Consider the following 18,150-nt stretch of genomic DNA (forward strand, 5'->3'; position numbering starts at 1 on the left):
TTAATTCACATATAAGGGTTATTTTCTAAAAAAAAGTAATAAATTATCTGAGGCCTCTTGGAATTAGGAGAAACAGTAAAAAAGTAGTCCAACTTACCAAGAATTTTTGTGAGTTTAAAAAAATGACTTATCAAAAAATTCAGACATTTACAGAAAATTTTAGAGTATTATTTTAATAACAAAATAGTTTGAAATAAGAAACAATTCTTTATTTGTTGACGATTAAAATAATCCATCCAAATACTAAAATTGTAAACTTTCAAAAAATGAACTTATAGAAAAATTTTAGCAAATTGAAAAAAATATAATCAATGCCTTTTAATACTTCATATTTTACTATGTTTCTATTAAAGATTCCATTGAAAAGAAAATACTGCACAGAAAAAACTTGGACTCATTTTTGTTGCAACTCATTTTCTTTTGGGTATCGAAATGAGTATGGGACAAACTTCATGTTATTCAAAATGATATTGGCTGGAATTTCAGATTTCTAAGTTGGCATCATAAGCAGAGTAATTTTGTATTTCAATTATTGTTTCTAATATTTCAACAACACCAGAAAGATTATTTTGACCAGTACGAATATTTAGAAGTTTTTAAATAAAAATTATTTATTATTATTTACGTAGATAATAATTAATTTCATAAGTTTTTAAATTTACCGCTATTATTTAAGTTGGCAGTACCGTTCCTGTTGTCAAAACACATGTTTTCATTTTTCTAACCTAAAAACATATTTCCTTTATTATTTTATTACGCGATTACAAGCAATTTTTAATCAAATATATTAAGTCTAGCGTGTTATTTACTTCTTTGTAATTATTATATTTCATGTTTTTGTGCAAAATTATTCGTTATTTCACAATATTTTTCCATTTTTCTTTTTCTCAAAATGAAACTTGCCTGTTTCATTTTGATACTTTTACCTTAGAACTCGAAATGAGACAACCAGTTTCATTTTTGTTGCGAATCAAATTGAGTATAGAATCTATACTCAATTTGAATTCAGGTTTTTTCTGTGTGTATAAGGACTTAAAATAATTTAATTCTTACTCTTCTGATAATTAGACTAATATTAGTCCAATTAACGCGACATTCAGAGTTATTGGCTAAATCCAACGAAATGCGTGTGTCATTTTAAAAATTTAGTAGTTAACATCATTGTATTTTGCTTTAGCTAGATCAAAATTAGATTTTGCAATAACAATAAGGGTTCCTTACCAAGATTCCCAGATAGCACGTAAGCTTGCAGCAACCTTGCGGCAAGCTTGCCACGCAATATTGCCAACCTTGCACGGCAAACTTGCCACAAGCTTACTGCAAGCTTCAAATGTCCCACTTGACTCAAGCTTGCATGGTAAGCTTACCGAAAGATTGCACAATTAGATTATCGCAAGATTGCATAATAAGATTATCGCAAAATTTCTCAGTAAGCTTGCACAATAAGCTTGTAGCAAGGTTGGTGCAAGGTTGCCGTGCTTTCAACCTAAAAAATTTTTTTTTTAATGTTTCGTCTAATTTATATAATTTTATTATATATAAATTTTTTTATATAAATTTGACTAAACATTATAAAAAAAAAATTTTAGGTTTAAAGCAATGTTATTTGGCAACCTTGCACCAACCTTGCTATAAGCTTACCGTGCAAGCTTTTTAACCAATCTTGCAATAATCTTATAGGGCAATCTTGCGATAATCTTATTGTGCAATCTTGCAGTAACCTAACACTGCAATCTTTAGGTAAGCTTACCATGCAAGCTTGGGTCAGGTAGGACATTTGAAGCTTGCAGTAAGCTTGCGGCAAGTTTGCCGTAAGATTGCTGCAAACTTACGTGCTATCTGTGTTACCAGTTGTTGAAATTAAAGCGTGTTCAAAATAAATATTTCCGTTTCGCAGCAAAACAGGTTGGTGTATATTACAAAATTTAGATTTAAGAAAATCACTTATAATTCCAAAATTCTCTTTAAGAGTTATTATTCTTCTGAACCTATTATTTTTTTCAAAATAATTAACGAAACGGATTAGTCAATTGTCCATTGATATTATCAAGCATAAATTTTATGGGGTCATCCATAAAGCATGTGATACTTTAGGAGGTAGGGGGGGGGTCAGCAAAATATCACACTCCATATTAACCGGTATTGGAAAAAGCATCACAAGGGGGAGGGGGGGTGTTAAAATTCTGAAAAAATGTATCACATGCTTTATGGATGACCCCTTATTGTTAATTCTTTCAAAGGGATTAAGAAATCAGAGATTGTTCAGAATACAATTTAACAAGGCTAACTACTTTTGTGCTAGATGTAATGAGTTCTGTCATAAATTGGACTTCTTTGGTATCTCTTTGAACAAATTTACAAACGACTTTTGCGAAAATTAATTTTTGTATTAGTTTGTTAGTCACCTACATAATTTGGTTATTTTGTTATTATACTCATTATAATTTCTTAAATTACTAAGTGCATTTGCACTAAAGAGAATTTTTTACATTGTGATTAAATATATAAATAAATATTATAGTTTTAATTTTTGAACAATAAAAAATTCCACTTACTTGGTAAAGAAAGCAGAACTGCATTCAGCACACGAAAAATTTCTTTGCCGATTTGATTTATCGTTCTGAGAAATTTGCCTGCAAGTTTTACGGTGGATATTTAAGTCATTTCGCCTTGAGAAACTGTGACTGCACTTGCTGCATGGAAACGGTCTTTCGCCAGTGTGACCTCTGATGTGATTTCGCAATGTTGCTTTCGAGTAACATTTTTTGCAAAGAGTACATCGATAATTGACACAAGTTTTACTACTTCCAGCTTCACCAATTTTAGGTTCAACAGGTCCTGCATGTAGAGCTTCATGAAACATGAATTCTGACTGCAAATCAGTTGCAAAAGGACAAATATTACATTTCCATTCTACGGTATCATTTAAAATATTTGGAATTTCACGTGGATTACATTCGCCTTCTTTAGTGTGCCTCGAGACATCTTGAGATAGTGCGAAAATCTTTGCACATTTTGGACATCTAAAAGTTAAATGAAATATCAAATTTAGCAATACTAATAGAAAATTTTAACAATTTTTCTCACAATATGTTATAATTAAGACAAACCTAAAGCAAAGTTCAGGATGAACCTCGAGAAGATGAGTTCTTAATTCTGAAAGGCTGGACAGATGTTTATTGCAATTAAGGCATTCTCTGGAGACTGAAGGATTATCTGCTTTCGTTGACTTGACTATCTCCTTATGCGCTAGAGTTCTTCGATGCATAATGGCATCTTCTGTTGTTTTGAAACTCAAAGAACAAAAAGAGCAATAGTACGGAACAAGATCTAGTTCAGGATTTTTATTTGATTCTGACTTATGAAATGTTAATTGGTGTCGTTGTAAAGCAACTAATGATCTAAATACGACATCGCAAAGTTGACATCCAATTCTTTTTTGATATTCATCACTAGCAGTGTAATTAACCTCATGTCCTGTACTCTTTGCATGTTGGCATAATTCTATATTATATCTGTAATAGTTATAAAAATTTTTAAATTAGTAAACTATTAGAAAATCTCACAAAGATTCCTAGAAGGTTTCCTGAATTCTAAATAGAAACTCACCAGGATTACTCTAAAGAGTTTCCTATATGAAATGACAAAGAATGTGGGGATCTTTATAGAATTCTAAATGAGATCAGAAAAATAAAAATATAGGATCCAGTAGGAAACCTTTCAGAAACCTTTGTGGGAATTTGATCCAATGCAGTAAACAAAGAAATAAGAAACTGCTACCTAAATGACTGCTCGCAAGTAATGCACATTAGACTTCTTTGTCTTGATATCACAGTAGGAATTGAGCCATTCATCATAGAAATCAAATCCCGATGACAAGAACTCAAAAGATGGGACTCCATGCTTGAATTTTCATCACACCAAAATGCACATGGGGCGCATTTAAAACTTCCATCAATCTGTGAATTATTTAGAAACATTGAGAAAGTTACGCAAAATTCTTTATAATTTCTAAAATTAAGTATAAACTTAAATTATCACTTTCTATAAAGTGAGAACTTATTTGTAAGAAGTAAATTTTTTTTTAAAGACTATACTGATTAAATTTATCCACACGATGAAAATGTCCGCTATTTTTAAAATCACTAATCTTAATCATATAATAAAAATAAATAAAAATTTTAATAGCTATCTAAGGTATGTATTTATATTATTTATTTAAACCGTTATGAATTTGAATTTCAAAGTTACCTTGCTGATAATCGACAGGTGTAAGGAAGATCGCCAATGCAACAAAAAGGTGTCTTCTGTGTTGCAATAAAATTTACAGGGACTACATTGAAAAGGACATTGTCGAACAACGTTCTCCATGTTCTCCAAAAGGAATTGCTGGGCTTTAGCTCTAAAAGGGTTTGCACCTGCTACTCGACAGTGATAATGGGAAAGTAGATGCTTTCCCATTTGTGGGCGACGCACTCGAGCGCAACACATCTCACAAGTCAAAATCTCTTTTTCTCTCTTTCGAATCTGTTTCTTGACTATCTGTTGTCCATCATTTGAATTTTCTTCGTTATTTTCAGCTCTCTGTTGGTGAATTATTTAATAAAATTCAACAAAACAACAACAAATAAACATTGTATATAATTTTGTCGACAGAACCATATTATTGTCACACCATTCGTTTCTTAATGACAACCTAACGAAAATTAAAAATATTATCTACTTAAATTTATAAAAAAAACATACCATTCCGTAAAAAATATAATTAATAGTATTATAAATTCAAGAGATCTTTTATATAAACATATTCCTAAAGTTAGTTTTCCTTATACAATAATCCAGATTTCATTAGATTGTCTAAAATTCTAAAAACATTTAACATTCACACTGCTCCTATAGTTTATAAACCTTTAAGATCTATTATTATAAATTAGGAAAAAGGATCCAATAGATAAGTAGAATGAAACGAATATATAGTCTATAAATTCAATTTAAAATTTCAAAATTCAACCAGTTGAAAAAATCGTGAATATTTCAAATAATCAATGAAGTTGAAACACGGATATTCTATTTATTAAATTAATTTTCTTCTACATTTTTTAACTTATTTACTTCTTAACACCTCTCAAAAAGTAGTTTTAGTAAGTTAGAAATACAATTAAACCGTTAACTCTAGAATTCTAAAATTCTATTATTCTTTAAAGTTTGTAAAAAAATTTTATCAATTAAAATTTATGAAAGTTTTAATTTAAAATCTTCTAAAATTTAATTACTTCCAAAAAAATTTTAACTCGAACTCTTTCAAAGTCAATTAGTAATTGAATAATTAATAAAATTGTTAATTCAATTTAAATTTTTTTTTACAAATTTTCTTCGTTTAATTAATTTTTTTTCTTTAATTAATTATTTCAACAGTTTCAATCCAATTTTTCAAAAATTCAATTCTTTAAATCGTTTTTTAATTAATGTTTATATTTACAACAAAGTTATAATTTTTGAAATCTCAAAAAATGCAATTAGGTATTTCTAAAAATCTTAACTGTAACTCCATCAAAAGTCAAATTTTAAATTTGAACCCATCAATTCAAATTCAATTATTTAGAACATATTTTAATCGAAAATTCTCTAAAATTCAATAACTGTCTGAAATTTGCAATAAAAATTTCATTAATTCAAATTTTTAAAAGTTTTAATTCATAATCACCTGAAAATCAATTATTTCTAAAAAAAAATTTAAATCAAACTAATCCAAATTCAATTATTTTTAAAATTTTAATTAAATATAACTTCTATAATTTATTTATTTTACAAATTTTATTTGAAATTAATTTTTTCAGAAATTTAATCAAATTCTTCGAAAATTTAATTATTTAAAACATTTTCCGAAATTCTGAATTCGAATAATGTGCATAAATAAGACTTGAAAAATTTTCTTGTTTTTAATGTAACTTTAAATTATTTTTCAAAATTTGTTCTGAAACTTAATTGAAATCTTGAAAATTTGTCTGAGTGTGTATGTCTTTTCTTTTGTAGAAAACTATTTTTTATTCTACGAATAAACTGTAAAATGAATTTAGAAGGGATATATTATTTTCATTCGGTGATTTAAAAAGAAAAATTCTTGAAAATATTTCTATGAAACATTCTTATTAAAGAATTAATAAATTTTATTTAATTTCTAATAACAAATTGTTAATAATAATAAAATATTTATCAACTAATTAAATTTTATTTAAATTAAAGAAATAGACTTTCTAGACTTTTCTTGTAATGTAAATCAACTAAAATGATTTTTTTCTTTAAAAAGTCAATCCGAGGCCTACAATTATAAAAATTTAAGATAATAAATTTTAGAAGCAAATGTTCGAATTGAAAATATCAAAAATTGTAATTTTAGTAGCATTTTTAGAAATTTTTATATTTTTTTAATACTTTAGATAAAAAAAACTAATGATTAACTATCCAAATAATAATATAAATAGAGTATAATTTATCAGAGTTTTAAAATTATAATCTTCAGACTGTAATCTTTGTTTATTTTATTTTTCGAAAATATTTAAATATAATATAAAAATAAACTTTAAAGACCAACGACTGCGGTTCAAAGTTGCCTAAAAATATTATAATATATGCCAAAACTATATAGCTGCTTGCAAGTTTTCAGTTTGAAAGAGCAATAATTTCAATTTTAAAGAAATAATTTTGAACATAAAAGAAGAATATTTTGCGGAAAGGAAAACTTTAGTCACCATTTAGCCAATCCCCTATCGTAAAAATTTTTTTCTTTTGTAGAAAACTATTTTTTATTCTACGAATAAACTGTAAAATGAATTTAGAAGAAAAATATTATTTTCATTTTGAGAATTTTTTTCGGTGTCGTGTAAAATAAATAACAATACAAACTTTTGGAAGATTTTTATAAATAAATGATTTTCCAATATTTTGATTAATGTCAGTAGGAATAGACTTTAATGTCAGATTTTTGATGGTACGCAAATTTGTTTTAAAATTAATGGATTTATATTAATCCAGGGGTTTTTGAGGTCGCTGATTTCAAATCTGGAATCAGATTTTGTAAATTCAAAATGGCGGAGCCAATATGGCGGATGTCTTTTTGAAAATCGAATGCAATTCGTTTGAAACTTGTTACTCGGGGGTTTTCGGGGTCGTTGATTACGAATCTGAAGTCAGATTTTTAAAATTCAAAATGTCGGAGCCAATATGGCGGCAAAATTTGTCGAATATTAGTGATTTTTTAGAAATTTCTTTAAAGATTGATGGATTATCATGGAATTTGTTACTTGGTGCGGTTTTAGTGACCACTGATAGCAAATCCATTAATCTTTAAGAAAATTTCTAAAAAATCACTAATTTTCGAAAAAAATTCGCCGCCATCTTGGATTCGACATTTTGAATTTTGAAAATCTAACTTCAGATTCGTAATCAGCGACCTCAAAAATCCCTGAATATCAAGTTTTATATAAATCTATGAATTTAAAAAAAAATTTGTATACCACCAAATTTTTGATATGTTTTTTGAGGTTAAGAAGAAATCCAGACGTTCTGGACCAAAGCGGACTTCAAATTCGTGTTTTTTTTTTTTATAAATTACTATTAAAAGTAATACCGAGCCTCAAAAATCTTGTAAAAAAAAGTGTAATTTTAGTGTTTCATTTATCTTCCATTCATCTAAAATATTATCTCAGGGAATAATTTTAATTTTCTTAAATAATTTTTTAAAAGAAGATTTAAAAATATTAAAATTAATTAACTGTATACTCTGCAATATGAATATAGATGAAAAATGAGGAATTTATGTATACATTGAAAAGTTTTTGGATTTTTAAATTAGAAATTTAGACAAAGCAGCTCTAATCAATACCTCTTGAAGCTTCGTTTTTCGGTTGACAGATTGAGGAAATTGTACAACACCATCGATTTCCTGCATGTTTCTCCTGGCGTGAAGGTCAGAGCGCAGGTGCCTGTTGTAGAGTACACGTGAAGCCAGATTTCTACCACAAGGACTGCACCAATATCCTGAGCTTATATCAGCACGTGCTCCGGGTACCCATTTTCCTCTAGTATGTCCCAGTGGTGGTTGGTCTATATCCATTTTGTGCTCCATCAACTCTATATCCTTGATGCAAATAACAGAAAGAATATTGTCAAAAAAAAAAATTATAATAAAAATATTTATTATAATCTCTTGTTTAGTGAAGAGACTAAATTGATTTCTTGTTTTAAATAAAAAATTTAAATCAAAACTCATTCAGCCCAAAATGTCCATTTTTTCCTTAACAATCGTGCTTACTGTTGTCCATGTTTTCAAACTTAAAAAAAAATTTGCAAACTAGAATTTATAATGTACGAGTTCCCTCTTTCATAATGTAGAAGAAAAATTGACTTTTTTATTTAATGACAAGAAGATGATTGTTTAAACAAAAAAAGTTTACACGATTTTTTGGGATTTTCAATTAAATTTTCGACCTAAATTCGATGAAAATAAAGTCCTGAATGTTAAAATATCGCGTTTAAAATAATAATAATAATTTTTTTTCTTAACTCTTAACTGGCACCATGGGTCCAGTAGACCCGAACATTCTTTCGTGCTCAAATTAATTGAATGTGTAGCTTTTAAATATTTTTTATATTTTAATGTATTAGTTTGACATATTCTTAGTAATTTTGTAAGTTTTTTGATACAAATAATTCGTTACGAAAGAATAAATTAGCTTCAAACATTATTAATTATAAATTTTTAATTTTTAACCTAAAAATTTACATTTCATTCTTCAAAATAAATACCTTTTTTGCAAGTCCTACTGTTGTGGTAATTTTTCCTTAAAGAATAATACATCCCTCATAACAAAAGGATATCCCTAGGATATCCATAGAATATCCATATCAATGGTCGATATCCTAGAATGGTCCCTAGGATATCTTGGGATATCCATAGGATATCCATAGGATATCCCTAGGATATCCAAACCGCCGGTCTGTGGGACATCAACAGGACATCCATAGGATATCCACAGGATATTCCTAAGTCATTCACAAAATATCTATTGGATATTATATCGCAGGATATTCATGGGATATCCTCAGGATGTCCGTGGGATATTCTTAGGATATTCACGGGATATTTAATATCTCAACAAATATTTTTAAAGGTTAAAATTGTTAAGCTAATATAATGAATAATAATATAATAAAAACAAAAATCTTTTGAGCTTCTAATTTATTTTAAATGAAGATTTGAAACGCATTTTTCAAAGTTTTAAAAGCATATGAATAAAGGAATGAATCACGAATGAGAAAAAAATTAGTTAATAATTTTTCAAAATAAACAACTTTCTCGACAAACAAGTTGCATTTTATTTTATTTATATAAAATTTAATTCACAGAATATTCTCACTCGTAGTCTCATAATGACTTTAAAAACAGTATCCTGAGAATATCTTCTTTACATCCAGAAGATATACTGAGGATATCCTGAAAATATCTGTGGGATATCCTGACGATATCTATGGGATATCTGGAGGACATTTATGAAAGTCTATAGAGATATCCATAGGATATCTGCGGGATATTATCAATATATCCCAAGATATCTTGTGTTATTTAGGATAATACAAGAGTATATAACCTTAAATTTTTAAGTCATAATATTAAAATTTAAATAACTTATGAATTTTTAACTAACACACAATTTTTCGTTTTTATTTTTCATAATTTTTTCAACTACTTTAAAATGAATTAATCCCTGTAAAACTAATTACATTTTAAAAAACACATCATAAGCTATACCTCAGATAAATTTTTGTTCAAAAATATTCAATACCGACTGTACAATACACGTTATTTCTGATTTTTTTTTAAATTTCAAAGTGGTGTAACCCCTTAAGGGTCAAATATTAAAATAAAAAAAATTTATTAATATCAATTTCAAAAGATTTTTTGATGCTCTTTCAATTGGTAATATGTATTTTTGGAAAAAAATGTTTTGACCAAAAAAAATTAAACTCAAAAATAAATTTGACTTTTTCCGGGTGAAAGGTACGATTTTTTTTTAAATCAAAAGCTAAGGTTTTTTCCTATAAAAAATATATAGTTTAAAAAGTGGGATAAGAATGTTTAAATATTGATAATTAACATTTTTTGATTTTTTTACAATTTTTGGCTATATTTGATCATTTTTTACTATTTTTCAATATTTAAACATTCGTATCCCACTTTTTTAAATTTACATTTCTCTAGGAAAAAACCTCAATTTTCAATCTTACTCTAATTGCAATATATCTCGAATGTCAAATTGATCCCTAATACTATTTAAAAATATTATTAACAATTTTTATAAACATATCTAATATTATAAAAACAATGGTATAAATAATGTTATAAACAATTTTATAAACCAATTGCGATTTTTAAGTCATTAACTGTTAAAAAACTTCCGTTTTTTTCTGTCACCATTTTATCTATAGTTGAAATAAATCTTGAACTATTAATATTATTAAAAAATATTAACAATTTTTATAAACAATTTTATAAACAAATTGCGATTTTAAAGGCATTAATGGATAGAATCGTCCGTTTTTTCCGTCCCAGCGCTTTATTTTAATTAGAGTAGATCTTAAATGTCAAATTGATCCCTAATATTATTTAACAATGTTATTAACAATTTTTATAAGCAAATTACAGATTAGCAACAATTATTAAAGAAGAAGAAACCGAGTTTTTTGTCACCGAATTTTGTATAGTAGTATCAACGTATCTTGAAGTTTAAATTATTCATCAAATATTAAACAATTTTATAAAAAATGTGCAACAATGTGTAAGATATAGTTAGGTAAGTAAAACGTTTCTTAGTCGTCATCCGATTCTCACCACTTGGAGGTTATAAAATTATTTATTTTTTATTATTTATTTTTGTTTATAAAATTATTTAATAATATTGGATGAATAATTTTAACTGCAAGATTCGTAGACACTACTATAGAAAATTCGATGACAAAAAAACTAGATTTTTTCTTCTTCAATTCTTGCTAATTTGTAATTTGTTTATAAAAATGGTTAATAATATTGTTAAATAATATTATGGATCAATTTGACATTCAAGATCTATTACGAGTATACAGTAAGAATAGCAACAGAAAAAATGGAAATTTTTCATCCATTAATAACTTCAAAATTCTAATTTCATTATAAAATTATTTACAACATTGTTAAATATTAGTCAATAACAATATTTTGTTACATATGTTAATTTTACATTGAGTAGGAAGTCGAATCTATAGTTATATTTTCTCTAACACACAGCGTCGTTGAACGTGTCGAAAGTTCCAACAAATTGTCAACCAAATCTGACCATGGGATCTTGTTCTTGATGGTCTTAGATTTGATAATCAATTTGAATTAAAATCGTATCTGCTTAATTGCTCGAGAAAATTGAAAAAATGTGAAAAAATGAATTTTTTCTGTTTAAAAAATTTTCTCAAGTTTTTTCCATTAATTCTTTTTGTTTTTTTTAAATTGTTTAAAAAATATATTATTTACATAATTTAAGTGAAGAAACTATTTATTTGTATGAAACTAAAAAATATCTGTTTGATAATAAGCATTTTCCCACCTTGTCGATAAGTCTGATCCTTGTCAACAATCAACATAAACACGAAATCTCTCAAATGATTTATGACAAAAACATTACACGTATGTTGAGAAGTAGAATAATTTGCACTTATATGTATATCCTGGATACAGCTTCATCTAAAATTCGCAGTAGTTTTACTTTATTCCATCTTATTTTAATTTCAATTTCGTCCAAAAAAGATCTTTATAGTTTACAATTTTCTATAGTGGTTTGTTCTACAAAAGTGCCATTTCTTTAAATTGGAATTAATGTAAAATTAAAATTCAGATCTTTAATATTCCACAATATTTAAGTCATGAAGAAAATAGAAAAAAGTTTGTGTTATGTGCGGTAACAAAATTATTTTTGGTAAACAAAAAGCAAGTTCGTTTTCTATAACTGAATCAATAGCAGCTCGTATTCAAAACCATGTGAACAGTAATTATTTTTTACAAAGTGATAAATATCCATTAAGTATATGTAGTAGTTGTAGACTCACTTTAGTAGCATATGATAAAAATATTCGCAATAGACCGCTACCTTGTCACCGCACATAACACAAACTTTTTTTCAATTTTCTACATGACTTAAATATTGTGACATATTAAAGATCTGAATTTTAATTTTACATTAATTCCAATTTAAAGAAATGGCACTTTTGTAGAACAAACCACTATAGAAAATTGTAAACTATAAAGATCTTTTTTGGACGAAATCGAAATTAAAATAAGATGGAATGAAGTAAAACTACTGCAAATTTTAGATGAAGCTGTATCCAGGATATACATATAAGTGCGAATTATTCTACTTCTAAACATACGTGTAATGTTTTTGTCATAAATCATTTGAGAGATTTCGTGTTTATGTTGATTGTTGACAAGGATCCGACTTATCGAGAAGGTGGGAAAATGCTTATTATCAAACAGATATTTTTTAGTTTCATACAAATAAATAGTTTCTTCACTTAAATTATGTAAATAATATTTTTTTTAAACACTTTTTTTATAAAAAAAACAAAAAGAATTAATGGAAAAATCTTGAGAAAATTTTTTAAACAGAAAAAAATCAATTTTTCACATTTTTTCAATTTTCTCGAGCAATTAAGCAGATACGATTTTAATTCAAATTGATTATCAAATCTAAGACCATCAAGAACAAGATCCCATGGTCAGATTTGGTTGACAATTTGTTGGAACTTTCGACACGTTCAACGACGCTGTGAACAAGTCAAATTTCAAAATGGCGGATCCAACATGGCGAAAAAAAAAATTAAAAATCAATAGCATTCCCTTGAAACAGGTTACTCGGAGATTTTCGGGGTCGTTGATTACGAATATAAAGTCAGATTTAAGAAATTTTAAATAGCGGATCCAGTATAGCGGACGAAAAAATAAAAAATTAATTTGATTAGCTTTAAATTTATTACATACTAGAGGGTTTTTGGGGTCTCTGATTACGAATATGATGTCAGATTCTACAAATTAAAAATAATAAATTTCAAGCAAATCCGTTTGATTTTTAATATTTTCATCCACCATATTGGATCAGCCACTTTGAATTTTTAAAATCTGACTTCAAATTCATAATCAGAAACCCCGAAAACCTTTATGAAAGTTACGACTTTTTTTCTAAATCATATATTTCGATTTTTGGTAACACTTGTTTAAAATTTTTGTTTAAACAATCATAACGTTTTTCTATTGAGTGAAAAGTTAATTTTTCTTTTAGATTCTGAAAGAGGGGACTCAAGAACGTCAGAAATACCCTATGCGAATTTTTTTCAATGTTGAAAACATATGGACAACGATGAGCACGAATTTAAAGGCAAAAAAACGGACATGGATTAAAAGTGTTGCTGAAAACTTAAAAATTCAAAATAATTTTGGATAAACTTACATCCATGGAATTGCTTTCAGTAGGCTTCCATTTTCCACCAGTGTGTGAAGGCGGAGGATGATGATGTTGTTCCTGTTCGTCTTCGTTTGTCATTTCGATATCATCTTCATGAAGATCGTGTGATATTGTTTGTGACATGCTCCCGAGACCTGGCTTCCATTTTCCTCCTGTGTGACTGAGAGGAGGATAGCTGCGATCTTCATCATCCGATTCCGAGAATGATTCATCTTCTTCAACGTACTCCTCTCCACTCTCTTCCTCCATTTCTTCCTCTTGCTGATAATCAAAATCCTCAAATCTACTTAGACTAGATGCATCCTTATTGACTGGATTTCCCACCAAATCAACCAAGAGGGAATCATCCAGCCAACCCGGATGATCTGGATCTAATCTCTGAGGATCATCACGTTTTCTATCCAACTGCTTTGAAATGACACTCTCCAATGAATCATGCTTTCCATGAAAATCGGATGGTTCTATTTTTATTGAGGAAACCAATGATATTTTTACTGAAGTCGATGGTTTACTGGTTGCAACAATATCGGGAAATCCAACCAATGATGGAATTCCAAGATGATCAGTTGGATCATCAAGATCAGTGACGACCGGTAGTAAATTGTGGAGTTTATCTTTTGAAGTGTCTTCTGGACTTTTGTCCTTTTGATTTTTCCTCTTTCGATCTTCATTTCTTCCTGATTTTCTTGAACGATCACCTGAAGTTGTTCTACGTGAATTTGATTTTGAACTACTTTGAAGCTCCAATGAATTGAAAAAAGCGTCGGCATTCAAAATTTCTGGATATGACACTGTCGTTGGAGTTGATGGTGCATCATGAGCTTCTGTTTTAACACGACATCCAGATTGTCGATGACGAACATAATTCTCCAAACCGTGAATTGTTGAATTGCATTTTATACAAAAGTGAGTGTCGTCATCGTCGTCGTCATAGGCCTCCATCATTTAATTTTTTATTTTTTTTCTGAAAAAAATACATTTTTATATAGGTATAATTACGAAAATGATAAAGAAATCGATTTTTTTTATTTTAAATTTAAAGTTAAAAAATTATGTTTAAAGAATATTAAATACTTTTAACGCGATCTGAATAAGGGACCTTAGAAGTAAATGAATTATAGGTTATGTTTACGATAGTTTTACTGGAAAAATTTTAACTAATTAATTTATTGTTGTACATTGAAATATTGATTTTTTATTTAATTAGTTTTTTTATGAATATTTTAGTTGACCAGTATAAATATATTATTTTAGAAAATAGGGAAATAAAAATAAATAAAAATGACTTTTACAATACTAAAAACATTATCTTTTTCTATTTTTAAAAGCCGGAAATACTCAAAAAAGAATTCTATAAAAAGTAATTTTGAATTTTCCCTCTCAAAGTAAACCAAGTAATCGGTCGTTTACAATATATCGATATATCGAATTCGAAGAAGAGACACAACCACAATTTTCACTGCTTTTGCTTTGTAGCGTGCCTTCGGCGTCCTTGTGTCAAATTTGTTATTTGAAAAATATTTGATATATTATTTGTTCTATTGTTGATAATATTGATATTAATTGAATTGTTAAGTTATTATTTGAATTAATATTACGATTTAAAAAACCTATACAGTTTATTGCCTGTTCATATGTGAATCTGTGTTTGATATTAAAAATTGTTTCTATACTGTCTCAAATCAAGAAGATTTACACTTTCAGAAAAAAAAATTATTAAGATAAGTAATATTATTTTCAGAAAAGAACGAAAGTAACTAATTATGTTCAGAACGTTATTAAGGTTATGTGACTGTTAGGTCTGTAATGTTAATTTGTTCGTAACTTTTCACTTAAAATATTGAATGATGAATTGAGTTGAAATTTTATGCAGGAGTTCTAAATATGATAAGGAATGGTTGTCAAGTTCGAAAATGTTATATTGTTAAATAATTATTATAAAACACTTGAAAATAGTGTTCAATTGGAATCTTTTTCCAAGAGCTTTGGTTAGTAAATTTACAGTAATTTTTTAGTTGAGCTAGAATCAGCGTCGTCGACAAAAACTGTCTAGTAACTTGAGTAAATCTAATGGTGCCACGACAAATTTCTACTATAGCCGTTTTGCTCCACTTTTTCCTATAAAAGATGATTTTCAATAATTCAACAATTTGTTAGTTAGAAAAATATTAGGGAATTTAAAAAATGAAATTTTGCAGATACTCTGAAATGTAGGATTTAAGGAAATACAAAAATTAGAGAATTACAAGAAGAATTCGAATTGTTATAAATATTAAGTTAATAAATTTTCAATAGCGACACCAACACCGAAAAATTTATTTACACTTATTTTCAAATAAATCAAAATCCTTTGTAAAATGATTGTTTTTTGAAATATTGAGTTGAAAACAAGAAATTTGATAGCTTTTACATTAATTTACTCAAAAATAATTAATTTTTAAAACATTGAGACCAAATGAAATAGCAGTATTATAAAATTTTGGAAATTGACAGTTGTTAAATTTTTCAAATCGAGCATTTTTAAAAAGTTTTTAAATTTTGACAGCTGTCAACTATCAGGATTACAAATTTATATTTCATTTGGACTCAATGTTTCAAAAACCAATTATTTTTGAGTAAATAAGTGTAAAAACCCTTATAACTTATAAACTCTCGTTGTCAACAGTTTGACATCTGTTAAGACAGCTGGATGCTGTCAAAACTTATTTTTCACATCAGATTCGTGTTCATCACATCATAAACCACAAGTATACATATCGTAAAAGAAAAAAATTAATAAATAAAATGTTGGCATACAAGTGAAAAAGTGCACTAAACCTGTGTTAAACCCCATTTAAACTTTAAACCCTCGGTGACATAGGTTAATATTCATTAATCTAGCTGTCCTTGTGCACAAGGTCATTTCTTTGACAAATACTTTGAGTACTTGAGCCATATTTAAAAATTAGAATAAAAAGTTTTTTGCCCATAACTTAAAAAAATGTATTGACACCAATAGATATTTATCTCTATATAGTTTTGTAGAGTTTTTCAAGACGCATCTTTTGACCTATTAGCGAATATTCTACTGTTATTTTATCCAGAGTTATTAACATTTTGAAATTGACAAATTTTTAAAAATCGATTTTTGGAAGACAGGTGAATAAAACACATTCACATATGTAATGACAACGTTTCGGAGGCACAGTTCGCCACCACCCTCAGGTCACTTTATTACAATCTAAACAAATTCAATACATACGGAATAAACCAAAAAATTCATTTTTCTTTTTAAAAAATAATATCTACCTAATTAAAAGAAATTGCACCAACATTTCATCAAAGGAGTAAAAAATTAAATAAAAAATTGTAAAAGTTTAAATTATAAATCAGAAACATGATTATTGTAAGTGATTAGTCAAACAGAGTCTAACGGTGACAATTTTCACATTATATACAGAATAATGGGTCAATGAACCTTCATACAAATATTCTGAATATAATCATTGTTTCAATTTGCTAAGTAAAGGAAAATAAGTATTGCTAAGGAATTGTACATCTTCTTTCTTATTAATAGTAAATTCGTTGCTTTGAATATGGATCATTTCTGAAATCAATCTTTTTCTATAAGAAAATTCGTAATCTATAATTTTTGCATCCTCGAAATTGAAAGAATGATTATAATCAGCTTGATGTTTGTTTACAACAGAATCGGAATTTTTATTATTTTTATGTTCATTAATTTTTTTTTTAAAGTCCGTTTAGACTCACCTATATAAGTAGCAGGGCAATTATTACAATTGAACTTATACACAATACTCGTTCTATCTCATTTTTTTGTCAAGTCTTTACCCAATTTTATGACAGAAACTAAACTTTTTTAAACCATTGGAATAGTTAAAACATTGTATTTTTTGAGAATATTGGATAATTTGAAGTAAATATTATTAAAGGGAATAGAAACTTTAGGAAGTTGATGATAAATAGAAACCAAATTATTAGATTGTTTGTCATTAACTATTTTTTGATTTATTTTGTAAGAACGGGTTTTTATCATTTTTTGAATAAATTCCAATGGATAATCGTTATTAAGTAAAATCTTTTTAATTTTTTTGATATTATCTTTATGAAAGGACTCATGTGATAACAAAATAGCCCTATCATATAAATTATAAACAATGTTCTTTTTTTGTTGGATTGGATGATTCGAAAAATAATTTATTAGTCTATTTGAGGAAATACTTTTTGATACCAATTAGTCATTAAATTCTTGTTATTCTTTATAATTGTCATATCTAAATATATTTCAATTTATCATATTTTTGGAGTAAGAGTGATATTGAGAGTGAAAAGTTTTTGAGTGAATGTGAGGGTGAGATTGAAAAATTTTTAAGTGATAGTTAGGGTGAGATTAAAAAAATTTGAGTGTAGGTGATAGTGAGAGTGAAAAATTTTTGAGTGAAAGTGAAAGTGAAAAATTTTTAAGTGAGGGTGAGAGTGATCAATTTTAAGTGAGAGTGAGGGTGAGAGTTACGTGAACGCACCCCTGGCATTATTTATTAAAAAATCTTTATGTAAGTTTAAAATTATTATGAACAACTTAGAGAATATTTAAAAACGAATTAATTGA

At 27.3% G+C, this 18,150-nt stretch overlaps 1 protein-coding gene across 4 annotated transcripts in view; it reads right to left on the reverse strand.

Moving 5' to 3' along the window:
* LOC127279035 (zinc finger protein 160-like) overlaps nt 1-18,150 on the reverse strand; it is a 252,806-nt gene that overhangs the window by 42,308 nt on the left and 192,348 nt on the right. For all 4 annotated transcript variants that reach the window (XM_051301126.1, XM_051301129.1, XM_051301127.1 and 1 more), the window contains exons 2-7: nt 13,527-14,505; nt 7,883-8,137; nt 4,252-4,584; nt 3,781-3,959; nt 3,111-3,515; nt 2,556-3,023 (exon numbers count right to left, since the gene is read on the reverse strand). In XM_051301126.1, coding sequence (XP_051157083.1) covers nt 2,556-3,023; nt 3,111-3,515; nt 3,781-3,959; nt 4,252-4,584; nt 7,883-8,137; nt 13,527-14,486 — 2,600 coding nt within the window. In that variant the 5' untranslated portion in view covers nt 14,487-14,505. The remainder of the gene's footprint in view (nt 1-2,555; nt 3,024-3,110; nt 3,516-3,780; nt 3,960-4,251; nt 4,585-7,882; nt 8,138-13,526; nt 14,506-18,150) is intronic.

Source organism: Leptopilina boulardi, unplaced genomic scaffold, assembly GCF_019393585.1.
Source record: "Leptopilina boulardi isolate dan_hultmark-lab unplaced genomic scaffold, ZJU_Lbou_2.1 LbouV2_214, whole genome shotgun sequence".
NCBI classification, from domain to species: domain Eukaryota; kingdom Metazoa; phylum Arthropoda; class Insecta; order Hymenoptera; family Figitidae; genus Leptopilina; species Leptopilina boulardi.